Raw genomic sequence first — 20962 nt, forward strand, 5'->3', positions numbered from 1 at the left:
CGTGAATTAGCTTACGTAAAAAATTCTCTTTAGAATGAATCATTTGTAATAATTACACGTGTTTTAGTCGTTATGATACATTTATCATTAGGCCAATAGTATAATAATGCATAGTTTAGCTATTGAACCATCTGTATTTGTAATGATTACATATTTTTAACTGTTGCATCACATTTACCATGACGTCAATATAGTAGCAAACAATTTAGTTAGATATGGAAGTGTCTTGGTGTCACGTGAATTAGTTGATGAAACAAATACTTTTTGAAATGAACCATCTTATTGATTGCCTGTGTTTTTGTCGCTACATTACATATACTTTTAGACCAATATAATAGCACACAGTCTAGCCAATGAGTCACATATATGTGTAATGATTACAAATTTTTAGTAATAATTGCACGTGTTATAATTGTTATGCTACATTTATCGTGAGGCCAATAGTATAATAGTACATAGTCTAGCTAATGAACCATTGTATTTGTAATGATTGCATATTTCTAACTGTTGCGTCATATTTACCATGACGCCAATATAGTAGCAGACAATTTAGTCAGATATGAAAATTTCTGAGCGCCACGTGAATTAGTCGATGCAGCACATACTCTTTGGAAGGAACCAACTGTAATGATTGCATGTGTTCTTGTCGCTAGATTACAGATATCGAGACAAATAAAATAGCGCACACGGTCTAACCAGTGAGTCACGTGTATAATGATTACAAATTTCTAATTGTTACGCCATATTTATCGTGATGCTTACAAGAAGTGCACAACTTGATTAGTTATGAAAGTATATGTGTCTCACATGACTTAGTTAACAAAGAAGATACTATTTAAACTGAATCACAAGTAATAATTGCATGTTTCTAGTCGCTATACCACATTAATTGTGAGGACAATACAATAGTACAGAGTCTAGTTAATGAGTCACATATAAATGTAACTAGTTTCTGCACGTACTTTGCATGTGTATCTTATATTGAAATATGGAAACTTACAATTTTTTTTAAATGTACGTTTGTTTTTCTTTTCATAATTGTGTGTAGCATTTGACTTAGTGTAAATATCGAATGATTGCATGTTTCTAGTAGTTACATTATAATTATCGTGAAGGTATAGTTTAATTCGTTATGAGAGTACCTGATCTTCACATGAAATAGTCCAAGAATTAAATATTGATTGATCTGAACCACTTGAAATGACGGCATGTTTCTAGTCGCCATACCACATTTATTGTTTAGCTAATACCTTAATGCATAGTTTAGCCAACAACCATCTGTAATTATAATGATTCTTACTTGCTATAGTTTCTTTATTCTGATATTCATATGATAGTGTGCACAACTTGGCAGCCAGCTATAAAAGTCTTTGTGCTTCGTGTAAATTAGCTTACACAAAAGATTCTCTTTAGAATGACAATTTGTAATAATCGCACATGTTTTAGTCGTTATGCTACATTTATCATGAGGTCAATAATATAATAGTGCATAGTTTAGCTAATGAACCATATGTATTTATAATGGTTGCATATTTCCAACTGTTGCATCACATTTTGCATGACACCAATATAGTAGCAGACAATTTAGTTAGATATGGAAGTATTTGGGCGTCACGCGAATTTTAGTTGATGAAACAAATACTTTTTTCAAATGAACCACTTTAATGATTGTATATGTTCTTGTCTCTACATTAGATAAATTGTAAGACCAATATAATAATGCACAATCTAATCAATGAGCCACATGTATGTGCAATGATTATAAATTTTTAGTAATAATTGCACGTGTTTTAGCCGCTAGGCTACCTTTATCGTAAGACCAATAGTATAATAGTCCATAGTCTAGCTAGTGAACTATATGTATTTGTAATGATTGCATATTTCTAACTATTACATCATATTTACCAAGACGCCAATATAGTAGCAATCAATTTAGTCAGATAAAAGAATTTCTGAGTGTCACGTAAATTAGTCAATGAAGCACACACTCTTTAAAAGGAACAACATGTAATACGTATATGTGTTCTTGCTGCTACACTACATATATCGCAAGACTAATACAATAGTGCACAGTCTAGCCAATGAGTCACATGTATGTGTAATGATTACAAATTTCTAGTTGCTACATCATATTTAAAGTGATGCCAATAGGAAATGCACAACATAATTAGTTATGAAAGTATGTGTTCCTCACGTGACTTAGCTGACAAAGAAGATACTCTTTAACTGAATCACATGTAATAATTGCATGTTTCTAGTCGTTATACCACATTTATTGCAAGGGCAATATAATAGTTCAGAGTCTAGCGAATGAGTCACCTGTATTTTTAATATAAAAAAAAAGAGTCACCTATATTTGTAACTAGTACGTACTTTGCATGTGTATCTTATATTGAAATATGGACACTTACGTAAAACAAAATTTAAAAATGTACTTTTGTCTTTTTTTTTTTTTTCCATAATTGGGTGTAGCATTTGAGTTAGTGTAAATATCGAATGAATGCATATTTCTAATCGTTACATTATAATTATCGTGAAGGTATAGTCTGACTCGTTATAAGAGTACCTGGTCTTCACATGAAGTAGTCGATGAATTAAATATTAATTGATCTGAACCACCAGAAATGATGGCATATTTCTAGTCGCCATACCACATTTCTTGTTTGGCTAATACCTTAATGCATAGTTTAACCAATGAACCGTCTACATTTATAACAGTTGCAGATTCCTACTTGCTATTTTTTCTTTATCCTAGTATTCATATGAAAGTATGCACAGTCTGACAACCAGCTATGAAAGTACATGTGCCTCACGTGAATTAGCTTACAAAAGATTCTTTTTAGAATGAACCGTTTGTAATAATTGCACGTGTTTTAATCGTTATGCTATATATATATATATATATATATATATATATATATATATATATATATATATATATATATATATATATTGAGGCAAATAGTATAATAATGCATAGTTCATTGTAATAATTGCACGTGTTTTAGTCGTTATGCTATATCTATCGTGAGACCACTAGTATTATAGTGCATAGTCTAGCTAATGATCCGTCTGTATTTATCATGATTGCATATTTTTAACTGTTGAATCACATTTATCATGATTGTATATTTTTAACTGTTGAACCACATTTATCATGATGCCAATATAGTAGCAAACAATTTAGTCAGATATGAAAGTAACTGGTCGTCACGTAAGCTAGTTGATGAAGTAAATACTTATTGAAATGAACCACATGTAATGATTGCATGGCTTCATGTCACTACATTACATATAACATGAGACCATTATAGTAGCACATAGTCCAGCCAATGAGCCATATGTATATGTAATGATTTACAAATTTCTAATCGCTACACCATGTTTATCGTGATACTAATAAGAAGCGCATAACCTAATTAGTTATGAAAATATGTGCGCCTCATGTAATAATTGCATGATTCTACTCGCTATATCACATTTTTTGTGAGGGCAACACTGTAATGCAGATTCTAGCTAATGAGTCATATGTATTTGTAATTAATTTTTGACACGTATATTCTATATTAGTTAATATGAACTTTTTAAAATATAAATATTAATAAAATATGTGCGATTTTTTTTCTTTAAAAAAAAAGATATAAGCTCGAGATAAATAAGAGCTTATATCTATTTTATATTCATGTTTACACACAATTAACAAGCACATAAATACAATAAGCGATAAAAGTAAAAGAAAAAAAATGAGAGTACAGTAAAAAAAAAAAATGCATAATGAGCGGCAACAAAAATTATACTAACTTCCAAAAAATATGTTTTCACTATAAGATATACTCATGTTCACATCAAGTAAATAAAATTACATATGAAGCAATAATACTACATCAAAATATAACAAAAATATGAGGAATATAATAAAAAAAGTCACCAAACAAACTAATATGGTATCAAATGGAATGAGAAAATCAGTTGTGCGCATTAAAAATCAATTGAAAAAAAATCGTGCTATCAACCGAAGGAAGAAATTTGACAATTTTTTTAGTCTTTCTTATAAATTGTAATCCCAAAATTCATGCTACATTGTTTGCAAATAGTACTTAATATGGATTTATACAAATATATTGCTGCAATGCAATTCAAAAATATCAAATACATTAAGTTTTATTTTAATAAAAGTAGATAAAAGATTTAGCTACATTATTACAATATTACTCCATAAAGTACTTCATCAATTTTAGATTTTTGTTTTTGTAAGTTTGTCCGGAAGAATTCCAATAAGAGTAGATGAAAGGACTTGACTGCAATATTATTTATTTATTACTCCATAAAGTATTACTTTTTTATATGTTTATCGTGAAGATTTATATCTCTAAGAAATAATATTTATCAGTAAGATATATATTTATATATTTATATCAAAATATTACAGGTTCAATCACGTAAAAAAAACTTAAGATTTGCAGAATTTTTTTAATCTGTATTTTTATTTATTATTGTTTAAGAAATAAGTTAATTTTAGCAGTATAAAATCCCACCAATTTTTGATGAGTATGTAATTCTTTTTTTTTTTTAACTTAATGATTTTTTTTTTGCTTACTCGTGCCTTTATGTAATTTAAATACTACATTATCAAATTAGATATTTAATAAGGAATTAATTAAATGAAGTAAAAAATTCATCACACATTTATGTAATTAAAATGATATAGTATTTAATATTTAAACAATTATATATTTTATAACATTTTAATTTACAGAGGAACAAAAACGTAGTCCAAATTTAAAGTTAAGAGCTTTCCATTTATTATATAATGTGATGGTGATTGCAGTTTTTTTTTTATTGCTACACCATATTTACCGTAATGCCAAAACGATAGTGTAAAACCTCATAAATTAGATGACGAAGAAGATACCTATATTTATACATTTTTTTACATGAGATTATTTAGATTCTAAGAAGTAACTTTTCATAACAAGTTTAGTAAATAAAATTACTAGAAATGAGAAAAAAATGATTATATTATAGCCTAGAATCAAGATATATGACATTAATAAGGTAAGGTTTTCTTGAATTTAAGTTATATATATCGATAGTATAATGAATTTCTTATATTATCGGTATAAGTGCACTCATTACTACAACTTAACATTGAAATAGACTATTTATTTACCACAAAATCCAAGCGCTAATTTTCAAATAAAATGAAAAATCATTCCAAAAAAAAGTAAACAATTATTATGACCAAGTAGGTCCTTAATAAGTAATTATTACAAGTATTTATTCCCCTTGTTCTCTTGTTTAATCCTTTTTAACATTCAAAATTCATTTCTACGACTAATTCAAATTCACATCACATACGAGATAGGATACTTACAAGCGCCTCGTACTGATCATGCTAACCAAAGGAAAAAAACATATTAGCAAGGGAAGAAACCAAAGAAAAAAGAAGAAAAAAAGACTCAATTTTTTCCTTTTTCAATGGAAGTCAAGGGTAGTGAAGGGACGAGTCATGTAAGCAACAACAACAAAACATACCTAGTGTAATTCCCCAAGTGGAGTAAACGAGTCCGTAAGCATATTGTTATTATAGGAGACAAATGTATATAACTCTAAGAAGTTGCAGACACGCAATAAATACCAAAAGTGAAAGGGGAAAGAATTGCTGCTCCACAGGTTTCAGATATACACACAATCCATGGCATAGAGCACAGTTCCTCTCCACCACATATATTTTGCACAAAATGTTACCAAACAGGTTTCTCTCCAGGAAGATATGATGGAGAATTTCCCTCTACTTGGTTTTTCTTCTTGTGGAAAATGCCACTGATACTAGGCATCAATACTTTCTTCTTTGACACTGATGTCTTTGCTTTCTGCAACTTGTGCGTTTCCATTATGTTCTCTTGTGTGTTTTGCTTCTTGGTTTCAATGGGTGAGTGCATCTTTAAATGTGATTCCATGAATTTCTCAGATGGTTTCTCCTTCTGAACTGTGTAACTTTGAGGAGATGATCTGTAGTTCATATGTGTTTCAGCAAGAATACGAGAAGCTGCCTCAGCTGCCTTCTTTTGCTCACGTTCTCGCCACCTTCTAAGCTCCCCTTCTACGGCCTTCTTGGCAGCTTCTGCCATCTCTGCCTTCTTCAAGGCTTCCTGAGTTGCAATTTTTATATAATCAATCTCCTTTTGAGTAGCCTCCAACTTCTTGAGGGCCTCATTCTCACTTGCTTTCACCGCCTCTACCTGAGCCATTGCGGCTCCCACTCTTATTTCTGCTAAATTATCAAGTTCTTCAACTTTACGGCTCAATGAGTCAAACTCATCTCTTGATAAAGTAATACGAGCACCAGCCTCAGAAGTTGAGGATCGTGCAGCTGTGGTTTTTTCAGATAAAATCTCAATTTGATCACGAGCCTCAGCCTCAGCTGATTTTGCTTCTTCAGCTTCTTCCATCGCCACTTTAAGCTTCTTTTCTGCTTCTTCAAGCGCCATTCTAGTGGCTTCAGCTTCATTCTTTAACTCTTCTGCTTGCATATTCATCTCTTCAGCTTCAAGCTTTGCATTTTCAGTCTCCAAGGTCAGCTGGTGGAGAGTGGAGATCATTTCTTCAGAAGCACCTCTTGCTTTGGCTTCTTCTGCAACTGCTACTTCAAGCTCAGATTTGGCTTTCCGGAGCTTGACATGCAGACCCCCAGCAAGTGATTCTGTCTCTGCCTCCTTCTCCTTCAGATCAGAATGTTCTTTCTTGACATTCTCCAGGTCCAGTTTAAGGGTCTCCACCAAGGTTTGGAGAGTACTCTCTTCTTCTGCGACCTTAAGTAGTGATTCCTTAGCATCATCCAGCTCTGCAGTGACAACTTTCACCGTATCAAGGTCAGAAGACTTCGCACTGTCCATTTCTTTCCTCAAAGCTTCAATTTCAGACATTGTTTCAGCTAACTGTGCTTCAAGACTCTTGGCTAAATCTGCATCCGTCTCTTTCTTCAAAGCAAGTAACTTCTCTGCTGACTCTTCAAGTTTAGCCTTGTAGGACTGCTTCTGGACATTCTTTTCAGCATAAATCTTTGCCTCCTCTTCCTGCTCCTGCACACAAGCAAGTTTTAGTTGATCAACCGACTCGTGGACAGCTGCTATTTCCTTGGAGAGCTCACTAGCTCTTTCCATATTTGCTTTGGCAGTACGCTCAGCTTCTGCTGCCTGCTCAATAGCGCCAGTTTTTTCTTCCATAAATGTATTGCAATCCTGGCGGATTTTCCTCAGCTCTTGTTTTGCTTTATCAAGATCAGCTATTTCAGCCATATACTTTTCTCTTGCAGTTTCCAGATCCACTTTCCAAGAACCATCCTTCCCCATAACAGAGCCATCATTTGGTGCTTCAAGTTGGTTCACCTGACTCTTTGCTGCTTCTGTCGCCTTGACAGCCAAATCCTTTGACTCGCAAACAATTTTAAGCTTTTTGGTGAGGTCATCAACGGTCCGTTTTGCCCTTTCGAGCTCCGTAAGTGCTTGGGCTCTAGTGGTTTCTGCATTTTTCAACTGTTCCTTCAACTTGTTCAGCTCTTTCTGGGCTAAGTGAAGCCGTGTTTCCTTTGCCAGTACCCTCTGAAATCAAGACAAGATAAGGGTACTTAGGTGAGGCTATTTTATTGCAGTCTCAGAACACTAACCAATCCTTAGGTGTAAATACTTTTGCATTCATGCACTCCTGAGAGCACCTGATTACATGTTACATTCAGTACTCAAAAGACTCAAGTATGAGCGTATTTACCATTTAGTGAAAAAGTTCTGAAACTCTAAAATGAAGCACCAAATAATTATGAACACTTCGAAGTCATTAAACACCATGTGAAAACATTTGAACAATCAAAGAAAGAAGATGCTTCAAAGACACATACACCAGAAAAAAGTTCGATGAATAGATGGAGATGCATGCACGCACAAATTTCTATGACAACATGACTTACTTGATGTAATAGACAAATTACAAGTATTTGTTAGACAAAAGGAAACTTTGCTTAGATGTCCATTCTCCAACTTTTCTTTGTTTCGATCTTGGAAATAGGAGAGGGAGAACAAAGCTCAATAAGGTATTAATTCAATCTTAATCATAAAACGAATGTTTAGCACAAACAATGCAGATAAAATGTCATAATAAAAACACCAAGCTTCTCCATTCAGGCTAACGATATACATTTTGAACCACAGTATTATTTACCTCTGCAGACTGAGGTCTTGGCTTCCTGATTGCAGGTTTTTCCCCTGAGAATGCACCTTCCCCAAACAAGTTAACAGCATCTTTGACAGACTGAAATGGTGCACTTGTATCTATCTCCCCAACTTGTACTTTTGGAGATCCAGTAGGTTTCTTACGGTCTTTTGAAACCATATTTTAATCTTTTAAACAGAATCGCCTACCAACAAAAAGCAAAGAAAAGTTTACTGAAAGTGACCAAAAACACAGACGGAATTTCAACATTGTGGATAAGAGTAGCACAGAAGCTTGATATACCAGTTTACAAGTGGTCATCATGCAATACAAGCTAGGTATATTTAACATCAGCGTCCTCCTTTTACTTGAAATGCTTTAACCTTTTTTTTTATAAGAATTTGAAAATCTTAATGATGGATTGCGAATAGCTGCCTAGGCATTTATTATAAGAAACAGATGTCTTTCTGAGTGCACAGAAGCAAATACCTCTACAACCATTATTGACAATGTATGCTAAGCCAAAAATGTAGACATTTTCACTCTCTAAGGTCACAATAAACATACAGAAAGACGCTCCTTTTTGTCACACTGAGGGGAGTAGGTTGTTTTCGACTTCTTCTTTCATTTAAATAATGGTCACGTTATGTCATACTCAGAGAGCTGTATGTACACATGACTTGAAAGTGGGGAGGGGGTGATATGTCTATGAAATGCACTTCATTCCTCAAAATTAATCACTCTAATCTCCAATTCTAGCCACTGCAAGCGCAAGCTATCCACCGACTAAAAACCTTCAAGTAATTCCTATATGACAAAAAGATAATTGGCTTGAAATGTCAGAGGAGAATAGCCAAACACTCATGTTAAACATTATTGACTCAAGGATATTCAAAGAGAGTTATGTTACTGTACTTTCAAATTAAAAGGAACAACTATATTGAGCTCTGCTTCGCTGTATCTGAGGGTGCGGAAGATTAAGATGTCAATATCCCATTGCAGCAGTTGTCTCTACCACGACATACAAATGCAAGTATCTCATTGAAGCTCTCTTTAGGAATTTTAACTATCAAATTGGCCTAATCAAAATTTTCATTGCTTGCCAACAGACCAAGGTGTTCCTGTGACAGGTCCCTTTTCATATCTTGTTTAAAAAGAGTTGGATTGTAATATACTAGCAAATCGTGACAAGCTTAGATCAGACTAGATGAGAGTTATTGTAAGGTCTAACACACACCATTTCTATTTTGCACTAAACGGCAAGGAAAATCATAATTTGTTATAATCCGACCTTCCCCTGGATATAGTTAAGTTTAGATGTAACATCAACTAAAAACTACACATTAAATACAATCCAGAAAATTTTCAAACTAGAACTAAGTTTCTCTAGGTGTATACAGAATGATGGGTTGTGAATAGCTGCCTAGGCATTCATTATTGGAAGTGAAACAAAAAGATCGAAACAGACGTCATTTTGAGTGCAGAGAAACAAACACCTCTACAAACATCCCTGACAATGCATGCTAAGCCAAAAATGTAAACATTTTCACTCTCTAAGGTCACAAAAAAACATATACAGTAACACCTTTCGACTTTTTTTTAGGTAAACAAAATTTGAAATCTGTTAAAAGGGAAGCGATCAAACCATTTCAGTGCATTAAATGATTAAATTGCAGGTGTACATACACATATTCTTATACAACTTAACAATTCGAAGGTGTTAAGAAATACACAAAATTAAAAAAACAGGACAATTGTTCAATCTGAAACCCAAAAGAAATTTAAAAACAACTCAAAAAGATAGTCATTACATTTCTCAATTACAATTTACCCAATAGTATAATAGCAACTACCAAGAACCAAATTCTACCCACCAAGTCTAATAAAGACTTCAACTTTTAACCCTTCTTCAACAACAAATACAACAACAACAACAATAACAGGCAAGCAAAAGGGTAAAAGAGGAAAAAGGGCTTACCTAAATGATGAAAAGCCCTAATCATCCATAAACCCTAGAAATCATCAATCTTTCAACTCCCAAAAGGGTTGATACACAGCAGCAAATTCTCAGAAATAGGCAAAAGTGGTTGACCAAAAATCTTCCAAAAAGTCAATCTTTCAACCAATCAACACAAACCCACAAACCAAAAAGCAAAAAAAAACTGCCCCAAATACTCAAAGACTGTCTTTTTTTTACCTAAACCCTCAATAGCTAAGTATAAAAGAAGAGAAAAGGCAATTCCTTTGAAGGGGAAAACACTATTTGGTTAGTGAAACTATGAAAAGAGGGAAAATTGAGATATGGGCAGTTGCAATAAGCAAAAACAAAGAAAAAATTCAAACAGTAAAGACAAGGAATCTTGAATTGAGAGATGGTTTGAAAGTTTTACAAAAAGCTAAAGTAAAAAAAAACTGTATGTTGAAAGACAAATATAATGTATACTACTACTATGAGCTAATCAGAGAGGAAAGAGAGAAAGAGAAAAGACAAGTCCAAGTCAGCAAAATGGCACCGTCCAAAGCTGACTCTGTCTTTGAGCACGCAAAGGGAAGAACCACAAAGATGAAGGAGAAAAAAGAGGCTTTTTTTATTCGATATCTCGCACTTATATTAAAATTTGATTAAATTTAACTTGATTTCAAAAAGTTTAACATAGGAGGTGCTTACATTGGGGTAAAGCACAAAGATGATTATGTATCTGACTCAAACTTGAGACCTCTAAATAAAGATAAAGGGTATCAATTCATCATAATCCTTGCTAGTGAGGTATGGGTCGCTTCATCACAACAATAGGAGGTGCTTCCTAAGAAAAATGATTTCACACGTAAGAGATTCAAATCTAAAACTTTTGATTAAGAATGAAGAGGTACTTACTCGTTACCACTTGATTATAATAATAGAAGGTATTTTCTAACAAAAATGACTTTACATATAAAAGACTCAAATTTAAAATCTTTTATTAAAAATAAAAAGATACTTACCACTCCATAACAATAATAGAAAGTACTATTTCATAATAAAAACAACCCCACATATACAAAAGACTCAATCTATTACAATTACTAGAGAAAGATTTGGTAATTATCACTCAATACTACTTACCATACATAGGAAAAAGTATTACTCTATTTTCTATGGTTAAAATTAAAAAAATTAGATAACAATTAACAATACACATTATTTAGTTTTCCTAATTTGATGTTCGAGAACATTCCAATTAATTCCGTAGGGATCATGACTTGTGAACCAGGTAGCTAAATTACCTTAGACACATAAAAAATTCACCTATTTTCTTCGATTTAACTTGTTTTTCTTGCTTTTTGAAATTTTTTAATTTTAACTTTTTTTTAAAATATGATATATTTAAAATTATAAGATTAAAAAAAATACTTTTTACATCATTTTAGCTTAAGATCATAAAATTTAGAAATTTTATTTACTTTCTTAAATTTTATATCAAGTCTAAATCTAGTAAACAAAAATGAAAAAAATATTATTTTTAGCTCAACTCAAATTTACACTTGAACTTCATAATTTTTAATTTACTTTATTAATTGTTATGTCACATCCTCGGATACTTAGTGATAAAAGTATGACATAATACATAAACAAGATCCTTAACTTGGCTTCGGTGGACAACTATGCCTTCCAACTTTGAGTGTGTACAAATAGACACTTAAACTTATATACAATTGAACAAGTAGACACACATGTCCTAAATGACATAATACACATAAAATGTCACGTAGGACACAAAAAATCCATGTAGGGTGCCATGTAGGACGAATGTGTCCATTTGTTTAATTTTATACAAATTTAAATGTCTACTTGTACACATTCAAAGTTAAAAGTCATAATTGCAAGCTGACATCAAGTTAAGGGTCATGTTTTTATTTATTATGCCTAAAGGTATATTAGCATATTACCATACATGTGTCGTATATGCATTTGATGCAATATACACACCATGTGCAAGTAAATTGTTCATATGTAGGTACTACCTAGACTATAAGTTAGGTTTACACCCCACCCCCTTAACTATTAGGAGTTTTTTTCTTCCTTTTTTTGGTTTGATTTGATTTTCCTCTAATTTGTGAGGTCCCAATCAATTTAAAGTTACATTACAAAAGGTAATTAAAAAGAGACACTCTTTATTAGGATATTTTTTTGGATATTAGTGGTGTTGAGAATATCCCACTACACATGGGAACTAAACAAGTTTAACTTGAATTATTGAAAAAGATTGCAAGATAATACAAAATGTGTTGATACTAGATAAGATAAGATAGGATCCTCTTATTTTACTTATACTTTAATTAGAAAAAAAGGTTGTACAAGTTGTAATTTGCGACATGTAAGCTTGTAAATGAATTGTTTATCTAGTCACTTTCATTTTTCTAATTTGTCAAATGTTAAAGACTTAAAAAAAAAGTGCTTAATTAATCTCAAAAAGTTAATTTGTCCCTACTTGATGATCATAATTGAGGTGACCCAGAAATATATTTTGAATACAAATTTTTTTTTACTTTTTTTTTTATTTTTATATTTGATAGATTATATTAAAATTCGATTAAATTCAAATTAGGACCAAAAAGTCTTATATCATAACTCATAAGATAAAAAATTCCTTAAAAAAAAAATGATTTCATATTCAAGGGCTCGAACTTAAAATCTTTGAATAAGGATAAATGATTCTTATCACTCAAATCACGACAATATTTATCTAATCGTAGCTATATATGTGCACTTGCCCCGCTACTATCAAATGTAACTTAGCTCAAATCACATTTTTAAGCTAAGTTACGTTAATAAATGAATGAGTCAATATTCAAACAAAAATAATTTACAATTTTATGGACTAATTTCATCATCTCTACGTGCCTCAATCCGGGTCGGATCCAAACCAAAACAGATTTATCATCCCATCTAAAAATGTGCCACCTCATTTGGAAAATCATGACAGCTCACCGTGTTATTACACACGTGTCATGCTGAGTCATCATCAAACCGCCTTTGAAATAGATAATTCCCTCTTCATAAATACATTAATTCCACAAACAAAAAAATAATAATTAATTTTCCCCCAAAACATAGTCATGGCGACGGAGAAAGTGGCGGAGCACGGCGGCGATCACCGGGAACACGATCTGATATTATCGAACCTCGAACGAGCGATTAAAGAAGAAGAGCAAGTTGAACGAGAACTCGATGTGAACGAATTATCGCGGTTGTGTCAATTACACGGCAAAGGTATTCCGGCGAGTCAAGGGTTGGATCAGAGGAAAGCTACGGTGGAAATTTGTGAATTTGATGATGACGGGTCGGGTCAATTGGCTGAGAAATGTAAAACTATGTATCAACAAGCTGATCACTTTAGGTGTCACAAGTGAATATTAATAATACTCGAACGGTGTTTTTAGTAGATCAGTTGATTGATTTATTTTAACTTTTCATATATGCTTGTAATTCCTAGCGTAGCATGCATGTTGATTAATTAATTTAATTTATGATGATTTTTCAATTAAATGCGTTGTTTTTCACTCAAAATTTATTTTTGTTCATATAAAAAAACACTTTTGTTTGGATGACTATGGTGGATTGTTTTATAATGTGTTGTGTTAGTATTGTTGTATGAATATAACATTTAGATTAATTGTATCATAGTTGTATGTGATTGTATCGTTCTTCATCGTTACATAATATTCATGTTCAGGATATAAATGATAAATCTACAAGCAATTATAGGGCAGGATGGAGGTATTATGAAATGGTAGAATAAATGATAAAATAAAATTATTTAATAATAAATAAAGACGGTGGAGTAAAATGATAAAATCAAAATAATAAGTAAACGATAAAAGGAGAAGAAGATATTAAAGTAATGATACGATTATTGAATCAGTAATTAATGATATGGTATAATAAAACTTAAATAATAATTAAAAAAATATTATATTTGAATTAATAATATAATATAAACGGATAATAACTATCAAAACAAGATATAAGTCGGTCTTTATGTTTTTTCGTAGAATTTGAGAGTTAAAATCATTATCAAAGTTTCACATCGAAATGTTCATGACCAAAATTATAATTTTATATTGCACGGTCCAAATAAGAACTCCATCATGTGTTTTATTTTTTGAAAGTCTCAAAAGAAAAAGTTCACCAACCATCTAGTTGTTAAATAATTTTGGCCTTTTGGGGTCCATTTATGAGTATGGTCGTTCATACTTCCAATTTTTTTTGTTTTGTTTTAGTTTTATCCGCTACATAATTTATAAAAATAAAAAGATTTTTATATTTAGTTAATTTTAAATTAAAAACATATACAGTATATTAAAATGTTTTTATTTGAAAATTTGAAGAGTTGTTAAATTTAAGAAAGAGACATCTTATTTGAAAATAAATTACGTAAAACGCAGTGATTACTATTTTGTTAAATGTAGAGGACAAAACTGTCGTAGTCACATGGAAACCTCCACCATATATTTTATTTTTTATTTGAGCAACTAGTGGCGACCAACTATTTGGGAATCTTACTTTTTTTCAGTGTAACATAACATGATTAAACTTTTAAAATTTTACTTACTTTAAGAAGTATTTTATATATAAAAAAAATATGTTGGAAATCTACACAAAAAATAAAATTGTGTTTGATAAATTACTTTATTACAATAACTTATATTTTTTCAGCTTTTGAAAAATAATATTTGCTAATATTCAAAAACATTACAACTTTTTATGTTTCAAATTGATTGTCAAACTTGGTACTAAGTTTTAGAAAGTAAAATTTATTTTAAAGGTATCAAAATATCTTTTAATTTTATATATTTTAAATATTTATAGATGAAAAGAGGTCGAGGTCCGAAATAAACAGTAATAATTAATCATTTCGAGTTGCCATAGTTGAATTCGTGCAAAATCATCCAAACGTCACCACAAACGTAAGGATTTCTCTTTGTTAATGCAAAAATATATTTAAATAACTATTATATATATAAGATAGAGGAAGATAATCCTCAAAGAGAGAGCCATAAGTCATATGGAAAAGTTGAAGTATGAGCCTTTATTTGAGACAAAGAAGGGAAAGGGAAGGATATTATATAGGCTATTTGCAACTTCACTTTTTTGTGGGATTATTTTGATTTGGTTTTATAGACTTTGTAATATACCAAATTCAGGTGAAAATGGTAGATATGTTTGGATTGGAATGCTTGGAGCTGAACTATGGTATAGTTTTTACTGGTTCCTCACTCAGTCTGTTCGTTGGAACAGAATTTATCGTCATACATTTCGAGATAGGCTCTTGATGAGGTATGTTATATATTACGATCTCATCTAAAAGTATAATCTATTAGATTGAGATTTAGTGAATTTGTGATGATTCATATAGTTGATTTCGACTTGTTTAGGAGTTGTAGTAGTTGTTGTTGTTGTTGTTAGTTGAGATGATTAGCACTTGTTTATTATGATGACATGAGTTGACTTTTAAATGATTCATGTAGTCGAACCCAATTTGTTTGGGACTGAGGCATAATTGTTGTTTTTTATTGAGTTGAGCACTTGTTTGTAATGATGACATGAGATGAGTTTAAATGAATAAGTAATGATCTGATTCTTATAGCCGATCTCGATTTGTTTGGGTTTGAGGTGTAGTTGTTGTTGTTTGTTGATTTGTGACGATGATATGAGTTGAGCTTAAATGAAGCAGTGGGGACTCATATAGTCGATCCAGACTTGTTTGGGATTGAGGCGTAGTTGTTGTTGTTGTTTACTGATCAGCTAAGAACTCCTTTATGATGACGACATAGTAACTTATTTGTGCTTGAGGTGTACTAGTTGTTGTTGTTTATTGAGCTAAGCACTCATTTATGATGATGACATAAGTCGAGCTTGAATGAAGCGGTGGAGATTCATATAGTCGACCCCAACTTGTGTTGGGACTAAGGTGTAGTTGTTGCTGTAGTTTATTGAGCAGAGTACTTGTTTATTCATTTAATTATATTTTCAACGCGCCCCTCATATAAAGGCCTGATACAGGTTTTTCAATTAAGAGTGCACGTGGAATTTCAGAACCAAATTGTTTGCTCTTAATTAAACAAGTTGAATTGTGTGATCTTCTCGTGTAAACATTTGAACTGTTAGATATAACAAAACACTTGTTATTCATTTAACTACATTATCAACTTGTCTTTCATGGATCAAACACGCAAAAGAAAAATTTAAATGGTAGTGGAGGTGGAATTAGAACTCAAAACATTGCCTGCTATAGTGCCATGTTGAATTGTGTGACGATCTCGTCTAAAAGTTTAAGTTCAAGGTGTTAGAGAGAACATAGTTTTGTTAACATTTATTATGTATTGTTGAATGAAAATAGGTACGAGAATGAGTTGCCGAGAGTTGATATATTCGTGTGCACAGCTGATCCTGTAATAGAGCCACCAATTATGGTGATCAATACAGTTTTATCAGTCTTGGCTTACCAATTATCCACCAGTAAAGCTCAGTGTTTATCTCTCGGATGATGCTGGTTCCGAGCTTACCTTTTATGCCTTGCTAGAAGCTTCTCGCTTTGCAAAGCATTGGCTTCCTTATTGCAAAAAGTTCAACGTTGAGCCGAGGTCTCCTGCTGCCTATTTTGCATCTTTGTCTGTTTCGGATCAATCTGATGCAGATTTTTCCAAAATGAAGGTACTCCATTTGTTCCCGTTTATATGACATGAACTTTTATATAGTTTGTTTCAGAAAGAAAGACGCGTTCATGCTCTTATAGTCATAGAATTATCATGGCATGTTTAAGACCTTAAAATTCTGAAGATGCTTTCGGTATGTGCCAAAAGTCCATCTTTCTTTTTTAAACTCCGGTATTCAATCAAATACTCTTATTTCAAGATTTGCCAGCTCTTTAAAGAATTTATTTTGTTTATCAAAACTTATTTGATCCAAAACTGTTGAATGTCAAGCATAAATGCTGAGGTATATATATGGATTTTGATTGCCAACGTCTTTTCTCAACACTGCAGGGATTATACGAGGAGATGGCAAACAAAATTGACGTTGTATGCAAGGCTGGGACAGTCTCAGATCAAGCAAAATTAGAATACAAAGGATTTTCCAAATGGAATTCATATTCATCCAAGAAAAACCATGCTGCTATCTTGCAGGTACAAAAAAGTAACAAAAATATTGGTTCAAGTTAGGCTATGTACTCGTTCCGTATGTTTAGAGAGATTCAACAATTTATTTATACACAATTTTTTTTATAATTTTTCGATGAAGGGGATTCAATTGAATGTTTGAATCACCTTTTTGTTTAAGGTAGCTCTGCTGTTGACTATCACATTATGGATAGAATAACTGCAACTTTACATATCTGATATCTTATATGTCTGCTTTCATTCACGTACTAGATACTAAACGACAGCAGAGACGAAGAGACAAAGGACGTTGATAGGGTAAGACTGCCAACGTTGGTCTATGTGGCTCGGGAGAAGCATCCTGAGCACTTCCATAATTTCAAAGCCGGGGCGATGAATGCATTGGTAAGTCTAGTACCAGTTGCTCATCACATAAGTGAAATCTTGAATAAACCTGTGGATGATTTTGTTGATTACAATGTTCAGCTCAGGGTGTCCTCAGAGATCAGCAATGCGCCAGTAATTCTGAATGTAGATTGTGATATGTACTCGAACAACTCAAACGCGATTCAAGATGCTCTTTGCTTTTTTATGGATGAAGAAAGAAGTCGTGAAATTGCTTTCGTGCAATTTCCACAATCTTTCGGAAATGCCACTAAAAATGAAGTTTATGGTTCTCTGAGAGTAATTGATGAGGTTAGTACACTGTACATCTCTATTTGGTTTTATGGTGTTGATGAATATTCATTGCTGAAATTTTCGTATCGTTACTTTTATGTCAACTTAAGGTGGAATTCCACGGTGCTGATGGTTACGGAGGCCCTTTGTATACTGGAACTGGCTGCTTTCATAGGAGAGACACCCTTTACGGTAGAGAGTATAGCACGGAAGCTAGGATTGATTTGAAGAGTGCATGTCCTGAGAAGATGGAAGAAAACGTGCACGAGTTAGAAGAAAGACTAGAAAGATTAGCTAGTTCAACGTACGACCTAAACACTCAATGGGGAAATGAGGTATGTCCATCTGCATTTCAAATTTTAGATGAGATAGTCACACAGTTTAGCAACTGACTCGTAGTGAACTTTATTAACATGGCAGATTGGTTTGAAGTATGGCTGCCCAGTCGAAGATGTACTGACCGGGTTGACAATTAAGTGTAAAGGTTGGAAGTCTGTTTATTATCGTCCGAAAAGGGATGCCTTCGTAGGGGTTACTGCAACGACGTTGGATCAGATATTAGTGCAACATAAGAGATGGTCCGAGGGCGATTTAATGATTCTGTTTTCCAAGTATAGCCCTGTTTGGTATGGACTTGGAAAGCTCAATCCTGGCCTTGTGTTGGGATATCTCATTTACTGCCTCTGGTCTCCGAATTGCTGGGCAACTCTGTACTACTCTATCGTCCCTTCGTTTTGTCTACTCAAAGGAATTCCCCTATTTCCACAGGTATTTTTTGCCTCTTTATCATCACATTTTCTTAACAAACATAAAACTAGCACTAAAAGCACATTGCGAGCAGAATCACTGGTCTACAAAAGAAATTTGACAAATTTTGCTTTTGGTCTTAACTTTCAGGTCTCCAGCAAATGGTTCTTGCCATTTGCATATGTGGTAATCGCGGAACTAATATATAGTTTTGCTGAGTTCCTGTGGAGTGGCGGAACAATTCTTGGATGGTGGAATGAACAAAGAATATGGCTTTACAAGAGAACAAGCTCCTACATGTTTGCCTTTCTTGATACAATGTTGAAGTTATTTGGTTCTTCCAATACAACATTCATAGTCACTCCAAAAGTCACTAATGATGATGTGTTGTTGAGATACAAACAAGAGAAAATGGAATTTGGAAGTGCTTCACCTATGCTTACAATTTTGTCAACATTGGCAATGATCAATCTTTTTTGCCTAATGGGGTTGGTGAAAAATTTGATATTAACAAGAGTATTGGGATTGGAATATGTATTTGAAACTATGGCTTTGCAAATTTTGCTTTGTGGGGTTCTTGTTTTTGTTAACTTGCCTTTGTATAATGCTCTCTTCTTTAGGCAAGATAAGGGGAAAATACCTAGTTCCACTGCATTTCAGTCAGTTGGTTTTGCACTTTCTGTTTGTACATGTATTGCATATATGTAATTGTCAGATGAAATAGGGATACGTGGTTTCCTTATATGACCTTGGACAATGCTCTTCTTATGATTCCTAGCATAGAAAGCATGTTGAATAATTAATTTACGACGATTTTCAATTCAATGCATTGTTTTTTACTCAAATTATTTATTCATATATTTTTAAAAAAGAACAAACTAATTAATACACGACAGACATTATAATTGACCTCAACCTCAATAGCTAGTTAACACTAGCTCCAATTTACTTTGAAAGCGTACAACTAAGTTTCATATTTAAATGCTCATGATCAAAATTATGATTTTATATTACACGTTTAAATGGAAACTATGACTAACTGTTGGAGCGAATTGGATGATCGGCTGAGGGCTGCCCCCTCTTCCCCTTCACTCTCCTTTCAAAATGTAGAGGACAAAACTGTCGTAGTCACATGGAGACCTCCACCATATATATTTTATACTAGCCCAACAATCGGCAATTAATTAAATTATATGTCGTTTGTAACAAAAGATTATAACACATCTTTTTGCTTTCTGATAGTCTCCCTTTATATTAGTAAAGTAAAGATAAGACAAGCCTTCAATGCCACAAAGTTAATCTAACCGAGATCTGAACATATGCACAAATTAATCTAAGGTTTACATATATAAGTCTTGTATGATCTATTCTAACAGCATATGCATTTGCTACTGCTATATCAGTGTAGGTGATCAACTATTTAGTTTTAAACAGAAAACTATCAAGCCTGTTTCCACTTTGTTGTATTGTAGATGGAGACAATATGATCAGCACAACTGAAACACTGAGGGTTGTTTGGTTGGGAACAACTTATCCCGGGATTAGCTATCCTGGGATAACTTATCCCACCATGTATATGGGATAACTTATCCCACCATGTATATGGGATAACTTATCCCATCACTATGATATAAATGGTGGAATAAGTTACCCCAAACATAGCAACCAAACAAGATACAAATTTTTTATCGCATCACTATTTATTTTTATCCCTCACACCAAACGACCCCGAAGGTGAAACAAAACACAGAGAAAAATATTTACTGTAATAAGAAGATTATATAAGTCGAATAAGAAAGACAGCATCATATAACTTTGATAAAAACATCAAAGAGGAGTTACTCTGAAAATCTGCCATCACCTGAGAAGACGAAAGAAATTAACTAAATAAAAAATGAAAAAACTTTAAGTTTATACAACTACATGATGGCTTCTCTGAGCCGCGGTAAAAGAAAACCACCCAAAGCCATAGGCTTATAGACACATAAGAGAACTTGTATCAGCTAATAGATAACATCTAAAAATGACAATATAATCAGAATGTTAACTTCATTCTTTGCTAGTCTTCTGTATCGTACAACCAGTTCTTATAGCCATCAAACATAATTGTCCTGCTACAAAGATACATATTATCTTTGACGAATCGAACCAGGCGTGATAAAATTACTTACTATTGCATTCTTCATCAAAA

At 32.7% G+C, this 20962-nt stretch overlaps 2 protein-coding genes across 2 annotated transcripts; one reads left to right on the forward strand and one right to left on the reverse strand.

Moving 5' to 3' along the window:
• Positions 1-5567: 5567 nt before the first annotated feature.
• LOC125808312 (WEB family protein At5g55860) lies at positions 5568-8408 on the reverse strand. Its single transcript, XM_049488040.1, has 2 exons — positions 8215-8408; positions 5568-7601 (listed from the first exon to the last, which is right to left on the reverse strand). Exons 1-2 carry the CDS (start codon positions 8383-8385, stop codon positions 5745-5747), a joined length of 2028 nt encoding a protein of 675 aa, XP_049343997.1. The 5' UTR covers positions 8386-8408; the 3' UTR covers positions 5568-5744.
• A 6839-nt stretch (positions 8409-15247) lies between these two features.
• On the forward strand, positions 15248-19479 carry LOC125808301 (cellulose synthase-like protein E1). The gene is given in 9 exon segments (XM_049488029.1): positions 15248-15523; positions 16587-16692; positions 16694-16900; positions 17233-17373; positions 17620-17751; positions 17833-18042; positions 18135-18359; positions 18445-18792; positions 18922-19479. Coding segments are annotated over 9 exon segments (2199 nt in total). The 5' UTR covers positions 15248-15251.
• Positions 19480-20962: the final 1483 nt, after the last annotated feature.

This window comes from Solanum verrucosum, unplaced genomic scaffold, assembly GCF_900185275.1.
Source record: "Solanum verrucosum unplaced genomic scaffold, falcon-dt-bn FXZP01000277.1, whole genome shotgun sequence".
NCBI classification, from domain to species: Eukaryota; Viridiplantae; Streptophyta; class Magnoliopsida; order Solanales; family Solanaceae; genus Solanum; species Solanum verrucosum.